At 38.6% G+C, this 15353-nt stretch overlaps 1 protein-coding gene and 1 long non-coding RNA gene across 2 annotated transcripts; one reads left to right on the top strand and one right to left on the bottom strand.

Annotated features, from left to right (window-relative positions):
- The first annotated feature begins 12240 nt into the window (after window positions 1–12240).
- Window positions 12241–13277, top strand: LOC124338605. Its single transcript, XR_006917900.1, has 2 exons — window positions 12241–12854; window positions 12957–13277. It is a non-coding gene; the product is annotated as an uncharacterized LOC124338605 (long non-coding RNA).
- Window positions 13094–14272, bottom strand: LOC124338603 (39S ribosomal protein L40, mitochondrial-like). The gene is made up of 5 exons (XM_046792692.1): window positions 14131–14272; window positions 13975–14061; window positions 13728–13898; window positions 13463–13658; window positions 13094–13401 (listed from the first exon to the last, which is right to left on the bottom strand). The coding sequence occupies exons 1-5, from the start codon at window positions 14145–14147 to the stop codon at window positions 13291–13293; spliced, it is 582 nt and encodes a 193-aa protein (XP_046648648.1). The 5' UTR covers window positions 14148–14272; the 3' UTR covers window positions 13094–13290.
- Between the last annotated feature and the right edge of the window lie 1081 nt (window positions 14273–15353).

Genomic DNA, 15353 nt, shown 5'->3' with positions numbered 1-15353 from the left:
CGTTTCATCGCAACAGACGCTACTCGGCATAAAACAAATGGTAAACATTTTCATCAGTCAATAAAAAATAGTTCTATATTTTATGAAATTTAAATTTACTAATTTGTATTGTTAGCGTTGCGTATGCTCAATTATAAATATTACAAAAATAAGTGTTACAGAAGAAATCTTCTCATGAACCAGTAATGGAACATCTCAAAATTAATGTCGTTCTAAGACCTTGCCAGGAAAATATGCAGCTCCTGGTAACTGAACTTAAATCTCCAAGGTACGAAATCTTCCATATATAAAATTATATCATATTCCGCTTTATCTTGACGGTAGAGTGGACCTTAAAGTATCGACTCAAATTCTCCACTATAACAGTGTTATATATATATCAATGTGTCATGCTAATAACAGAACAATTCATGCAAAAACATAAGTCATGTATAACTGAGTCGGTTTATTCGCATATACACCCAACAGGTTGTGGGCCCAGGTCAACGCATGTGAAAATCATCTACAATATCATGGACGAAGGGAGCTCTACCGACCGGCGTGACTACGCCAAGTTTAATGGAGTCAACTTCCCGCAGTGGAAGTTTGGGGTCAAGCCTTATCTACGAAGGAAAAAGCTAGACCTAATTGTGCTAGGAACTGAAGAAAAACCAACCGAAGTAAGTTCAATCTATAGAATTATCTTAGATCCTAATGCTACACTGTGATACATGGAGTAAGTTAAATATCAGAGGAAACTTGGTGACTCTGCGAGTTAAATATCAGAGGAAACGTGGTGACTCTGAATGTTAAAAATAAGAGGAAACTTGCTGACTCTGAATACCACATCACAGGAAACTTAGTGACTGCAAAAATGTTTACATTAAGACCTGCTACAATTGACTTGTCACCAATCAAACTCTGCCACCAAGCTTCGATACTTTCCTAACAGTTTTGGACAATGTCAATCTGTTTGAACAAACTCTCTTAAATCTGACTTCCAAACTTGTAGCTGAGGAGATGAAACTGAAAACCCGCAACAACGATGTGATGAATCCAACCGATGTTTTTTGCCACACACCCATCAAGATGCATTTTTGCCATCAGCAATCAGCCGCAAAAAAGAAGAACGCTCACGATGCCAGAAGCGACTATCGAGGTGGTAGAAGGAGCCTCATCACATGTCATGTCACCGAGGTCCTCCGTCCAATAATTGAGGCAATCACCACGGAAGTAGAAGTGGTCGAGGTGAGAGAAGCAGACGAGATGGATATTACTATACTGTGGCAGACAAGGGCACAAGGAATACTCATGTCCAGTAAAAGAAAGACGACTGGCGGAAAGAATCAAGAAACGACAGTTACAACAAGAATCTAAACAGCGATCAAGACCAAAACAACTCATTTGCTTGCCTATATGCTTCATCGCCCGAAAAACAATCGACTGGTAGGCGGCGCAACACACTATATGACAGATCAACGATTTTTATTCAATACATTTAAAGATGTTACACCTGGCAGCTGGAAAGTCAATGGTGTCGGCAGCACCCAGCTCAACGTCTTAGGTATTGGAAGCATAGCCATTCACTCTTTCGTCGATGGAAAGAAAATAGAAGGTGAACTGTGTGATGTCCTACACGTCCCAGGAATGGGAACAAATTTGTTTTCTATCGGAATCGCCACCAAAGGAGGAATCAAAGTAAACTTCACCAAAGACAAAGCCTGCTTTACAAAAAGTGGCATCCAGATCCTGTCCAGCTAAAGAGTTGGAATCCCTCTACCACCTAAAAATTATAGCCAAAAACGCGAACCAAACAGCAACTGCTGCAACTGTCAACACATCTATACCACTTTCTCTCGTACATCTTCGACTTGCTCATCTGAACTACAACGCCATCCTGAAAATGAGTAAGCTCAGCGCTGTGGACGGACTGAAACTAGACAAAAATCCTAGCAAACTTGAAGAAGTGTGTGAAGGCTGCATCTTCAGGAAAGTAAACAGAAGCCCTTTTCCCAGAGAAGGAAGAAGAAGGGTCTCCATAGTAGGTCAAATTATTCACTCTGACACCGGCTTTGTTCCCGTAAAAACTCCAGGAGTCGTAACGTGCTATGTTATGTTCAAAGATGATTACAGCATCTGGACATGACTACATTTAATGAAGCAAAAATCTCAAGCTGAAGACCTATTCATCAAATTCTCTGCTTTTGTCAAAACTACAACCGGCAACGATGTGAAGATACTAAGACAGACGTCGGCACAGAATATAGAAGCAACCGTTTCAAGAACTAGCTCGAGAATTCTGGTATCATCCACCAAACAACCACACCATACACACTGCAACAAAACGGAGTTTCTGAACGGATAAATAGAACAGCAATGAAGTCGGAACGCAGCTCCATGTACACGAGAACCAACAAAGAGACAGATGTTTTCAAAAAGACAAAAAACTCCGCACTGAAAGTGTGGAGAGTTTTTGAGGAGCGCCATCGATTCGCTTAACCACACTATCTATAACACGCCCTCAATAACACCATTCGAACTCTTCTTCGGTAGAAAACCAAACCTTGAAAATCTCCTGTGGTGCATATGCACATGTTCCTGACAAAATTCGTAAGAAACTTGATTCAAAAGCGAGACCTTACTGGCTCGTCGGATACGGAGAAGAAACGAAAGGCTTGATCCTATGGGATCCAAAATCAAGAAAATTCTTACTTAGTCGCGATGTCATTTTCGACGAGAATCTGCTTATCGGCGACGTAAAAGATCGAAACCAGAGAACCGAAAAGAATCTTAAAGGCTGCGTAAATACGCAAGACCCCAATTCTACTCTTGACTGAAAGTCTCGGTTTGGTAAATAAGACTATAATTGCTACGTCTCCTCTTTATGCCCTAACTCCTATACATACGCAATTTTTTGCCAGCAATCTGATGAATCGGAGCTGAACACCGACGAAAAAGTCCCGACTCTGGAACAAGTACGAGAATCTTCTTCACCAAATGATGCCAACGTCCATGTAGATCCAGTCGAACATTTGCCTGATAACACTATGGACGAGCCAACAGATGAAGAATCGTGTATGTCCCAAGGCATGGCGCAAGATGAAATTCTTGCCCTCACAAAAGAAACGTTGCAGTTAGACCAAACGCCATAACCAGAAGAAGACTCCAGCCCAATTGCATCAAATCACCTCGTCCTTGACAGGCCCAACCGCAGATCCAACCGCATTCCACAGTACATCGCGAGGTACAATGAATACAGAAGAAGTCTAGGAATTCACAGTGAGCAGCTTGAACTTCTTGATGAGTTTCGAGCCAAACACGCGTCAGCTCTATTCACCGAAGCCAACGAACCCCAGAGTTGACCCAGTCCGAATGCCCAGAAAAATGGATGCAAGCTTTTCAAGAAGAATACAACTCCTCCATCAAAAACGGCACTTGGCATTTAATTCCACTCCCACGAGGATGTACAACCATCAATTGTAAATGGATCAAAAAAATAAAACCTGGCTATGACGGAGTAGCGGAACGATATAAAAATAGATTCCTTGCCATAGGTTCACGCCAAAAGTAGACAACGACGAGGTATTCTCCCCAGTTCCCCATCGTGAAGCCGTCAAGGCAGCCCTAGCCGAAATTGCCAACATGAGTCTTGAAATAATGCAGCTGGATGTTAAAACCGCATTCCTATATGCTGATCTAAACAAGAGAAAATATATGAAGCAACCAGAAGGCTTCATCTGTCCAGGGAAAGAGGACCATGTGTTTTTGTTGAAAAAATCCCTCTGCGGTTTAAAACAAGCTCCAAGACTCTGGTTCAAGATTCTCAACAAGGCACTAGGAAAATTCGCACTCAAAAACAGCTCTGCCAACAAATGTATCTACGTCTCTAGAAAAGAGGAGCAGAAAAATGATTGCTATATATAGTACATGCAGACGATTTTGTCTTTGGTGTGAGCGATAGAAATATTCTGGATAGACTCAAAACTCATTTCGAAAACCTATTCCAAGTTCGAAGGTACCTACCCACTCGATTCATTGGAATCAATATCACGCAAGATCTACCCAACTGAAGAATGTTCCTCTCCCAAGAACAGATGGTGGAAAACTGATCAATCGATTCGGCATGTCCACTCAACACCCGAGCACTATTCCAGCTGAACCGAACAAACTTCTTCAAGCAAACAGGGTCTCGAAAAGCGAGGGAGAGACGACTGAACAGCCTTTTCCCTATCGAGATGCTGTAGGCTCTTTTCTACCTGGCATCGCCTGGCACTCAGTACCAGACCGTACTTGTCATACGCAGTTGGCCAGGTTGCAAAACACTGCCATGATCCAAACTCTATGGACTGGGAGGCCGTAACAAAAATTTTCACCTACCTGAAGGGAATAAAAAATTTCGGCATTTGGCTGGGCGGAAAGCTCAATGGAATAACCGGATTCTCCGATGCCGACTTCACCAGAGACACTGATGACAGGAGATCAACGTCTGGCACCATCTTCTTCTTTCAAGGCGGGCCTGTCGCCTGGTCAAGCAAGAGGCAGACGTGCATTGCCCTATCTACAACGGAAGCCGAATATGTTTCGGCATGTGAGGCAGCCAAAACGCAGTATGGCTAAGATGCATACTCCAGGACTTCACCGGTGAAGAGCAGTAAGTCCCAATATTCTGCGACAACCAAGGTGCCGTTAAAATTGTTCATAACCTGGAGTTTCACCCCAAAACGCACATTGCGCACAAGCACATTGCTCTAAGGTAGCGTTTTGTTGGTGGTGCCGCTAAGGAAAAGAAAATTTATGTTAGCTACGTAAGATCAGCTGACCAGCTTGCCGACATATTTACTAAGGCTCTCCCCAATCCAGCGTTCGCGTCAATGAGATTGCACCCAACCATTACGTCAACCTCAAAGGTGTTGACACAGTGTATTAGCTCCTTCAAAGAAAACACAAAATCAGTCCCTCTAGCGGCAACGCTGAGAGTTGCCCCTTCACGTTTTCGCTGATATAATGTTACTAATAAAGTATTGACTCAAATTCTCCACTATAACAGTGTTATATATATGATCAGTGTGTCATTCTAATAAAAGAGCAATTCATGCAAAAGCATAAGTCATGTATAACTGAGTCGGTTCATTGGCATATACACCCAACATCCCTCGATGCAAGCGACTGGATGTTGTTTGCGGAGAGTTTCAAACTCCTACAGGAAGTTTGGTCGATGGAAGTGGACTTTTTTTAGGTGGCTAGGAACCGGCAATTGCCGAAATTTTTCAGTTGGATCCCTCAGCCGAATGCGTCGGCATGAACGATCCACTCCCTAAGGTGGACCGATCTTCATGCGTACGTGTTCCCCCCATTTGTACTGATACCTCGGTGTCTGTCGAAGATCAAGAGAGAATGTACAAACCATGTTCTAATCTGTCCATTATGGCCGGCCCAGACTTGGTTCCTTTTGCTCTTGGAAATGTCAGTGGATCTCCCTCGCATATTTTGGTCTCATCCTCTTCTTCTTCACTCCATCGAATTGGTGGCGCATCTGCTTCTGAAATCGGCAAGTTCTTCTTGTCCTTCTGGATGTCGTCCGGCTTCACTTCGAAGAGCGAGGTTTTTTCCCTCAAGTTATCGGGTTGTCAAATTTTGGTGAATCTACTTTGTTTAATGCTTTAACTTATGTTTAAAATTAGGATGTGATTTGTGAATTTGTTCTGTTAACATACTAGCATTAATTAATCCATTACTGCGGTTATTATTCCGATTACCATGCAAAGCTACATGATGCTAAGGCGTAATTTTATCGAATATTAGATCAAATAATTTTGTAAAACTATCAGCAGCATTATTACCTGCCCCACATAAAATACTATGGCAGGCGTGCCAAAGCATACCTGTTATCTTTACAAAATTCATCAATAAATTTTGTTTGTCAGCAACCGTTCTTTTAGAAAAGTTGTCTTGATATTAAAAATACAGCAAATTTTTTGTACTCACATTGATTTTAAGCACCTAACCTAAGAGGTCAACCGCTAAACCATTACATCTCTCTAATTCCTTCATGATGAGTGGTAATAGGTAGTACGTCGGAACATGAACGATCCCATGCAAAACCCTTTGACTCATATTTTGCGGTATCTTAATGACCCATTTCAGTCCGGTTTGACTTCACAAAACATAAAGCCCTTTTTTCCATGTTGTCCATAATCCTAGATCCTTTTGATGGTTACCGAATTGGTGACGACGCATCCTCTGGTAGTACGGCTCTTAAAGAGCTGTTTAATTCCACCCCCCGGCCTTACTTCCAAACAATGTGGGACCCCGATGTAGTCCTCGCCTATTTTTCCTCTCTGCCGGATAATGGAGATTTGACCTTAATTGCCTATTCTCAAAAACTTGCCACTTTGATTGCCTTATCCTGCCAACTTCGTGTCTGAGACTGCAACCATTTCTGTCACGTCAATCCATGTTTCAAATTCGGCCGCATTCTCTATTTCTCGTCCTCGAAAAACTCAGCATTTGGGCCCATTATTGTCCAGTAGCTTGTTTAGCTAACTATTGACCGTTCTGCCCCCTTGCGGCAACCAGATTCTGATGCACTATTTATTTCTTTAAAACTTTCTTCAGGATTCAGCTACTTCTAAAGCTGCTCGTGTTTGAGTTCCAATCGAACAGATTATGAAAGATGCTAGTTGGTCATAAACTTTTAATCGTTTTTACCATTGGTCTTTGCCATCAAACGATGTAGCTCAGTCTGTCCTCACACATTCAAGTCCACAGCTTTAAATTAGCAGTTAAGGTAGAGCGGAATATGAATATAATTAGGGATTATTCGAGGGTCACATAGCGATCTAATGAATAATCAAGATTATATGAAATATGAAGTGAGACCAAAACGGTCTCGTTTCTTCCTCCCTTGCCTCCCTTTTTCCTTCATTCATGTTTCTACCAGTTTTCGAACTACCGCGGTATTACTGCGGTACTGCAGTACTACCGCTGGGTTCTACCGCGGTCTTACTTTTTTTAGTACTGTAACTACCGCAGTAACGCGGCAGATACTTTCGGTTTGCGGTCCCGGTACTTTTTTCTTAAAAATCGCCATCTAACGGCAAAGTATCGAGGCTTTTAAGTGGAGTTTTTTTTTTACAGACGATTCAATTTTCAATGTCCCTCCTGCCTAGCGTTCTCACTCGACCAAAATCGATTGAAAAATGGTCGATTGATTAAGTATATAAAAAATCCTAATCGATTTCTAATCGACTTGAATTGTTACCATCGATTATAATCGATAAATTAATTTTTCTTTGCGTTATAGGATTAAAATCGATCAAAATAAATAAAATAAAAAAGTGTTAAATTCGATTATAATCTACCCGACTAAAATCGATTAAATTGAGATAAAAATTTCTCGAATTCTTAAAATTCATTGTTTAGTAACTAATTACGAAAACTTTTTGATGCTAAAAGACATTCTTCTTAATTATGCTCAAAGTAGTCGGTTGCATAACTATCGCTAGAACTAAGTTCACAATAATATTTCACATAAAATTAGAAGAATGAGTGAGATTCGTGCACCTCTGAGTTTTTTAACAAAAAATAGCATCACTAGGCCTATCTCAATTTAGTCCAATTTCAGATGTTAAACTAAAGGAAACCATTCTCAAAAACAGATGATTTATGGCGCGATAAGACAGTACTAATGGATCTATAGCAACTTTTGTGTGTGTGTTTTTTGGGTTGTATGCAGCCGTAGGCAGTACGAAAATGGTGATTTTGGTGAGCGTTCTCTACTAATTTTTTTGACCAGCCGCTAGTTGGTTTTGGACAGAAAAATCGCTGTTCTAGTTTCTGTGCAGTATGCTGTGCTTGGTTGGTGATCTGGAGTACTCCCTTATTGTACTTGGTTGGTGACTTGGGTACAAGAATAGGCCTAATAGTCAAGTGGTTGTCGATTTTTTTCCTCCTTTTTCACTCGTCGGGAAAACAAAATAAGCTTAGGAAATCAGGGGAATTTGGTAAAACTAGGGAAAAATTGGAAAAAATCGGGAAATTTAGAGAAAAATCGGGAAAAATTGGGGAAAATTGAAAAAATTGGAAAAGTAGGGGAAAAAATATTCCCATTTTTCCCTTGGTCCACTTACTGAAAGAGTCGGCAACCCCTCGGCTCCACGCGCGCCTCACGAGCGGAAAGCTCACGACACGTGGTGTGTATTCTTAGATATGTCCGAGATATGTCACATCAAGAATTTTGTTGTTGTTGTTGTGTTTATTGGATATGATAAGATCTTTGAACAGTTGGACTTATAAAAAACAGAGAAAAATTCATATTTCGCAATATACCTGCTGTGGCAGGTATATTTAATAAAAAATAATTTTTTTGTAACTGAAAAATTCATTAAACTTGTATTTGAATTAACACTGCTGTCAGTGAACGAGAATATGGTATATTATTTGGGATTAATGGAAAAAATATGTAATATCACATAACTCGGTGAATAACAGGCACAGTATCCCAGGACGGTTTTATACAAGCATAATAATTGCGTCACACACAGATAAGAAAAGGATAAGTGACCATTCAATTACCATTTATTTTTATATGCACGTTAGGTTAAAGCACTCTATTGTATTCAATGAACAACCTCCACACCTATTACATGAACAAAATAGGCCTTCTCCACAAATCCCAAGACTATTCCATTTTCCTCCACAACGATGCCCTGGCCCCTGTTCATGAAGGCGAAAAGAAATTTAAAAATTTTTATTGTACATGATATTGATTGATTACATTTTCCAAGCATAAAACCATTGTAGGCCTATCTCTTTAAAAATAATTTTTACAGTTACATAAATACATGGCAATTCAAGCTACACTTGTATAGCCTACTTGTAAGCTCTTACTAGAATTCCTTCTTTTTGCGGCTCCTTGAAGCAAAATGTATACTAACAAAGTACTATCAACTGTCAAGGTCCCGACACTCCAGAGACTTTCGTTTTAATTTGTAAGTTTCTTAATCCTTATGGCCGTTTATGGCCAAAGTTAACGAAATTGTTTACCATCTTCTATTTTTGCCGAGTGTTATTATGTAGCTACTTTGGCACCACCACTGGGGTGTCGACCAGGATGTACAAGGGTAGCACTCGATTTCTACTATATTCCAAAAATAGATCCGTGCTGATTTGGCAAAAATAAGTAATGCCCCCACATCAAGTTTACTGCGATGAAGCACTCCGTTTTTCATGCCTCAAGGACGACACCAAAGCTCGCCAAAGCCACTTCGGTTCCACCTCTTATGACCCCATACAAAAATTTAAACTCACCAATACGATAATGTTGATATAAGTATCTCTCGACAAAAATATGATCTAATAACAGTATAGGAGATTTGATTAAAACAAACGAATGTGCGAATAAACCAGACTGGAGATAAAACCTAAACATTCTTGTTATCCTATTAAGACATCGGAAATAGTATACCTATACCACCAGGGATCACGTGTTTATGCAAAACCGGAGGAATGGCGTATGCCGTTAGAGCGGGAATCTAATATTTTGAGTTCATTATATACAACTATAATTTTTTGGTGATTCAAGTCGCAAGCAATAAGTTCATACCGTTTGAACAATTTATAGTTGATTAATTTAATCGTTTAATAGTTATTTATCGAAATTGTAATTTTGTTTTTCCAAGATGTGCTTTATTACACTAATTAAGTTGCATCGTCAGTCCATGTTGTTTATCATCGTTTTTTATTGTGTTTAGTGTCATTCCCCATTCGCTTACAAGAGGATCCTGGAGGTCTTAAAATTGATCCGAAGAGATTTTTCTGTGGGTTTCGTAATCATTTTATTTTTGATCGTGTGACGATCTTTTCGACACAGTTGCCAGTTTTCGATCGTAGATCGTCATCAATCGTCATAATTTTGAAAGTGCCAAAACGGTCATTTTTCCTCAATGTCTTATGCTGGTGATTGCCCCCAAAAGTCATATTGATTATTTCTCAGTGTTTAGACCATATTTTGTTTAAATTATTATTATTTGAAAATGTCTAGTTAAGTTTTTTTTGCATATGGGAAAAATTCATTTTCACTTCAATCTCACAATCTGATGCAATAACAGGTACAACTGGGTACAACTAAAATAAATTTCCAAACCCACGCTGCTCGCTGTTTGCGCAAATTGGATTCATTTTTTAGAATTTGAATCCTTTGATTATTGTTCCATTATTTAACTATTATCTTGCAGGAAATCTAATTTTCCAAATTTTGTCAAAGTAGAAGTTTTGCCTGACGTTTTGTATTCTCTATTTCCCATTTCTTCCTCGTCCAAGTTCAAAGATGCCTGTAGCACGTATCTTCTCCTCCATTTTTTTTCACACAAGGATAGCAGCATCCAGAAAAACAGTAGGTTTTATATAATTTGTCGAGACTTATTTGTTTAGGCCACAAATTCCATACAAAGCGTGAGTAGCAAGGAATCTGTTTATATTGATTTAGCGCCAAGCCATTTGAAAGAATTGTTAAAAATTTACAATAGATGGCACACACAACCAAAACTTGGCTTGTAAGGTAAGTTATTGGACTTATTGAGTAAGAATGGAGCAGGAATGGAGGAATGAAGACGTCGCTGGAAAACGAGCATGAATTGTGACCCTTATGACGCAACTGGATATTGTAAAATTCAAAAGATTACAGAAAACGGTTCGGTTTGCAGGAAGCATACACCGTCGCACTCTGTACCCTGGTACGGATACCTACGTCACATATAGCTCACATAGGGAAGGGCGGGGTTTTTTCGGTACCGTGGGTGAACCAGAACAGGAATATAAGACGTTTAAAAAAATTTCAATTTCTCAAAAGTTCAATTTGTCTCAGACACATATGGAAAAAAATACCGCATACAAATAATAATAATAATCCTATACTATAAAAGAATAAGCCTTAATAATAATAATGCTACTATTAAAATACCCAAAACATCATCATCAAGCCATTTCGGTATAACCTATAAATTGAGATAAAACTTTGGGAATTCAAAGGGAAATAAAGTAATGCGCTAACAAATAAAACACAATATACCGAGGTAACTACTCGAGTTACCATCTCCACACTTTTGGTTATCACTTAACTAATAATAATTTTTTTAAAAAAAAAGCTAAACGGAACCATTTTGATTCAATAAATATATAAAATACGCAAATATAACCTATAATACTCTAGATTTGTAAGACAATGGGAAAAAAATTCGAAAGTATTACATACTTTTGCGCAAATATCCCGGCCACAGTAATCTTTCACTATTCCATAAACACAGTTCTGAGGAGTGGGACAATCGGCATTGAAGTTACAAGCTGTGCAACGAGGAGCACTGTTGACACTAAATATGCAAATAATAAGACAAATTAAAAATAAATTAGCTAAAGACTAAGATAGGTTGTACTTGTGCATTATACAATAAAATTCCTACCGACTAAAACAAACACTGAAAAATGCAAGGATGAGCAAATGCAATCCGGCGTTTTTAAACGGGCGAGAATTTTTCTGCATCGTAAAGTAACAAACGTCTATACTGACGCAAAAACTGAAGGGCAGCCTTGTTTCATGTGAAACGAAATGCCTTAGCATATGACTTGAATCCAGCTTGAAGGCTGATAGAAGAATGAGGCAAGTGATTGCTCTGGCGCTTGCGTTTTTAAATCAAACTGGTGTGACTATGAAGTAACAGACTCAATGTCATGTCGTTGCTAACCAGGCTTTGCTTATAATTTGCCTTTTATGATAGAAGTGGCGATGATCTATGGGTCGGGCCACAGGCACGTGGTCTACGCGTGCCAAAATGGGCAAATTAATGTTTAACGGATGTGTGAAATACCCACTATCCCATGTTTAGAATTGATTGTTTTTCTTTATCTTATTCACACGTCTTCTTCACTGCGATTAAAGTTCAATCGCAAAAAAGTAGTTCGTTTTAGCTGTTTTTAATGGTACGTGTCAACGGTCATAATTTATAATATTGCATAGTCTTCATTTAAAAATTTCAAGCTACCATGTTGCGTTCGCAATCACTGGGTCAGATTTTGTACAGTATATATAAACTGCCTGTTGGGTTTTACCAAGGGTTTTACATTCCACACCAACATATTAGACCTTCAGCGAAACCTTTGCTCGGGATCAACACAATTATCAATCCGCAGGCTCATGTTGCGCTTAATGACTTCAAACACAAAAACGATTCTTTATCTGTAGTTTGTGAACTATGGACTCGTTTGGACTTTCTTGAAATCTGAAGGCTGCTAGATACCAAATAGTAGAATGCACTTTACCAAAGTCGTTGGTGAGAATTTTTGTTTAGATAGTTCTTATTAAAATCTTAGGAGTATATACCGAAAGTGCAGACAGTGAGTAAGATAAAGGGTGTGAAGCCGCGACCTCGGATATCATTAAAGAAAGAAGCGTCCATCCGAATGGCGAATACAAGGCTGGTCCCTCGAATAAAACGGCTCCCTTTTTTTTATAATCATTCTAAGCCTAAGCGTAAAGATTATTGCGGAATTTATTTTTTTAGCTTTGAATCAATCGAACTGAACGAGAAATTTTAAACTATTACTTACTGAGCTAATAAGTGAAGTCGTGAGCACGTCAACCGGTCGAGGCGAATGGTTGAAAATGCAAAATGCGTAGAAATTTTGATATAAAGAAAATACATCAGTTCTTAGGTCAAAGAAGTCTGTAAATATACAAGAAATATTGCCTAGCGACAGTTTTGCCATGAGTTTAGTCATGCTCAGCTCAGAAGTTGACATATATTCTTGCGATTTCGATAAAGACTTTTCTCAAGCAGTAACTGCTGTGGTCACAGCGAAGCGGTATCAAATAACCAATTAAAGTGTGTTGTCTTTTTCTTTATCTTGATGAAATAAAACGAGTTTATTTATGAATAAATTTCAAATACCGCACTGATCCCAATATTTGCTCTTTACTTATTTAGGTGTGACCAGTCAGAATATCTGCCAATTTCACAACATTAAAGTTCCAGAACTTTTGGTTCCATCGGCTAACATTAAAACGGCTAAAGTAGACACAGAGCTCAAGTTTCAGTTTAAGGAAAATAAGTACAGCGTTGACTACTTGTTTTCCTATTTGTATTTCAAAGCTTTCTTTATCAAATGGAAAATTACAGTTTTTTAAAGCTACTGCGCTTGATTTAGCGTATTCATTCGATGCCACCTTACTTTATAACTTATGAACTCAATAACGAAATCTATTTTTTTATTGAATAGCATTTAAAAGTCTCATAACTGATTCAATATTCCAAAACTGTATTATTTCCACTTTGGTGTCTCATCAATATACTCTCCATCTACTTCATAGTTATTGAGTGGAGGGGTACTGCTAGGTCCAACTGCAGTAAAGGGCAGTAATGTGCTATCCGTCTGAATGTAAGAGAAACATTTTATAAATACAAATCACCATACATGACATGATATGTCTCACCTGTATTGCACCAATGTACAGATTTTCAGATATCTCTCTTAATTGCTCCAAGGCTCGAGATTGTGATGTCCCAATACGATCCACCATTTTCATTTCTTGAAGGTGCTGTTGATATTTATAGGTACACCAAGCTTTCAAAATGTTTTGTCTCTGCCTCAATAATGGTTCTGGAACTGTTTCTGCCCGCTCTCTTGTCCTAGTTTAATTTATGTATTGATTGGAAAGGCTTATAATAAGATCTCTGTTACCAATGAGGCACAGTTACCATTTTTCTTTTTGAAGACTGATGGATAAATCAATTTCTTCTATTGGTTTTAATTGCTTGACATTTTTCTCAAGTTTCTTGATTGACTTTTCAATCCTCTTCTTTTTCCGTTCTTCCCTAGCTTTGAGAATTTGGGGGTCCATTTTTTTCTTTTTTTTCATGGGCTCTGCTCTGAAAATTAAAACTTTAAACTCATCAAATGGAAACAATTAAATATCTTGAGATTGCTATTATCGTCCTCGATTACAATAATGGTGTAGAAACTTGTAGAAATGTAGGGAAGTAGATGTTTGTACAAATCATTCTGGATGACAACACCAGGCTTTCCCTAATTCTGTAATTTGAAAATGAATTGTTAAAAAAGATTAAAAATAAAATTGAATTAAAATGTGGTGAAGTAAACCTTAATATCTTATTCATATTGTTTCTGAAATCGGAGTTAACACTTATTAAACTTAAATGGTACTTCTAGAACTTAGAAGTCGAAGCAACGAGCAACGACAAACGAGCGAGCAGGCGACAAAAAGAAAAACGAAGGGATGTTCCTAAAACGCGAGAACGAAACGCGGAGCGTGAAACCCTAAAACGCGGAGCAGTAAGGTATCATTTTTGGTTATAAGAGAACCCTTGAACGTACTACACTGCGAAAACGAACGCGAAACACAAAAACGGATAACAAATTCCATGAATTGCTTAAGCAAAGATAGACTTTATCATTTCACAGAAGAGAAGTGCAACATCACTCGACATTATCACCGGCACATGCATAGTCATTATCTTAAGCGTCGGACTAAATTAAAATGGTCCATGCGCGCCAGTCACGCTTCTCTCTCGGGAATTCGGCATCGATTCACAACCGAGCATAAAATAGACAAATCGAGATGATGGTAACACCTTGGGTAACACCTATTTTATACCGTGGTTAACAAGCAGATCGCATTGGTCGAAAAACTTTTTGTGAAGCCCGTTTCTGAAAAGGGATCCGGGAAGGGCGGACTAGAAAAATCCTAAATTCGCCTATCTTATGCAGAATTGCAAGCAATTCTGATTCTGAAAAAAAAATGAATTTAAATCTCTTCTAGTTTCGGAGATATTCGCGATATAAAACGGGAAAAATCAAGAAAATCGAAAGTCTCCTATCGTTCACTCTATCAGATTCAATTTTTTTTTTTTAAATTTTATCATTAATTACTGGGTGAGCAATGCTCACTGAGCATGACGGGATCGAATATGACGAGCAGATTACCCGTGGAGGAAGAATCTGCCCGACATCATACTCCGTTTTTGTGAACAGAAATGAAATCCGATTCGAAATCGTTAAAAATCGTTCCATTAACAGATTTTCAAAACTTAGGGGAAAGGGTAAGGATGAAAACGTCAAAAGAGCTCGGCGCCCAAAATTTTATTTGGCTTTAGTTAAACGTTTTCAATCAAAAATGGATAAGATAGAAAAGCAAGCTTATCAGCTCGCCGCGAAGGGATAGTCGTAAGCCAGTTGAAAACTGTCTTAAATGACAAATTCAGGGCCTATTGTTAAGTCGAACATATTCACAATTCACACTTTTCTTTACAGACTTTTTGGTCTTTAAACGGGATTTTTCTGTCCCAGTTCAATTTCCTTGCAAG

The sequence above is a fragment of the Daphnia pulicaria genome, chromosome 4, assembly GCF_021234035.1.
Source record: "Daphnia pulicaria isolate SC F1-1A chromosome 4, SC_F0-13Bv2, whole genome shotgun sequence".
Classification (NCBI taxonomy): Eukaryota; Metazoa; Arthropoda; class Branchiopoda; order Diplostraca; family Daphniidae; genus Daphnia; species Daphnia pulicaria.
This window is presented reverse-complemented; position numbering and strand designations above follow the sequence as displayed.

Bases quoted from the DNA above. Each gene is read 5' to 3' on its own strand.
- LOC124338603 (XM_046792692.1), bottom strand. The intron at 13,899-13,974 runs GTAATCGAGGAC...TTTAATTTTCAG, and splicing joins CAAGTTTCTACACCATTATT to AGCAGAGCCCATGAAAAAAA. The intron at 13,659-13,727 runs GTAACTGTGCCT...AAATTAAACTAG, and splicing joins AGTCTTCAAAAAGAAAAATG to GACAAGAGAGCGGGCAGAAA.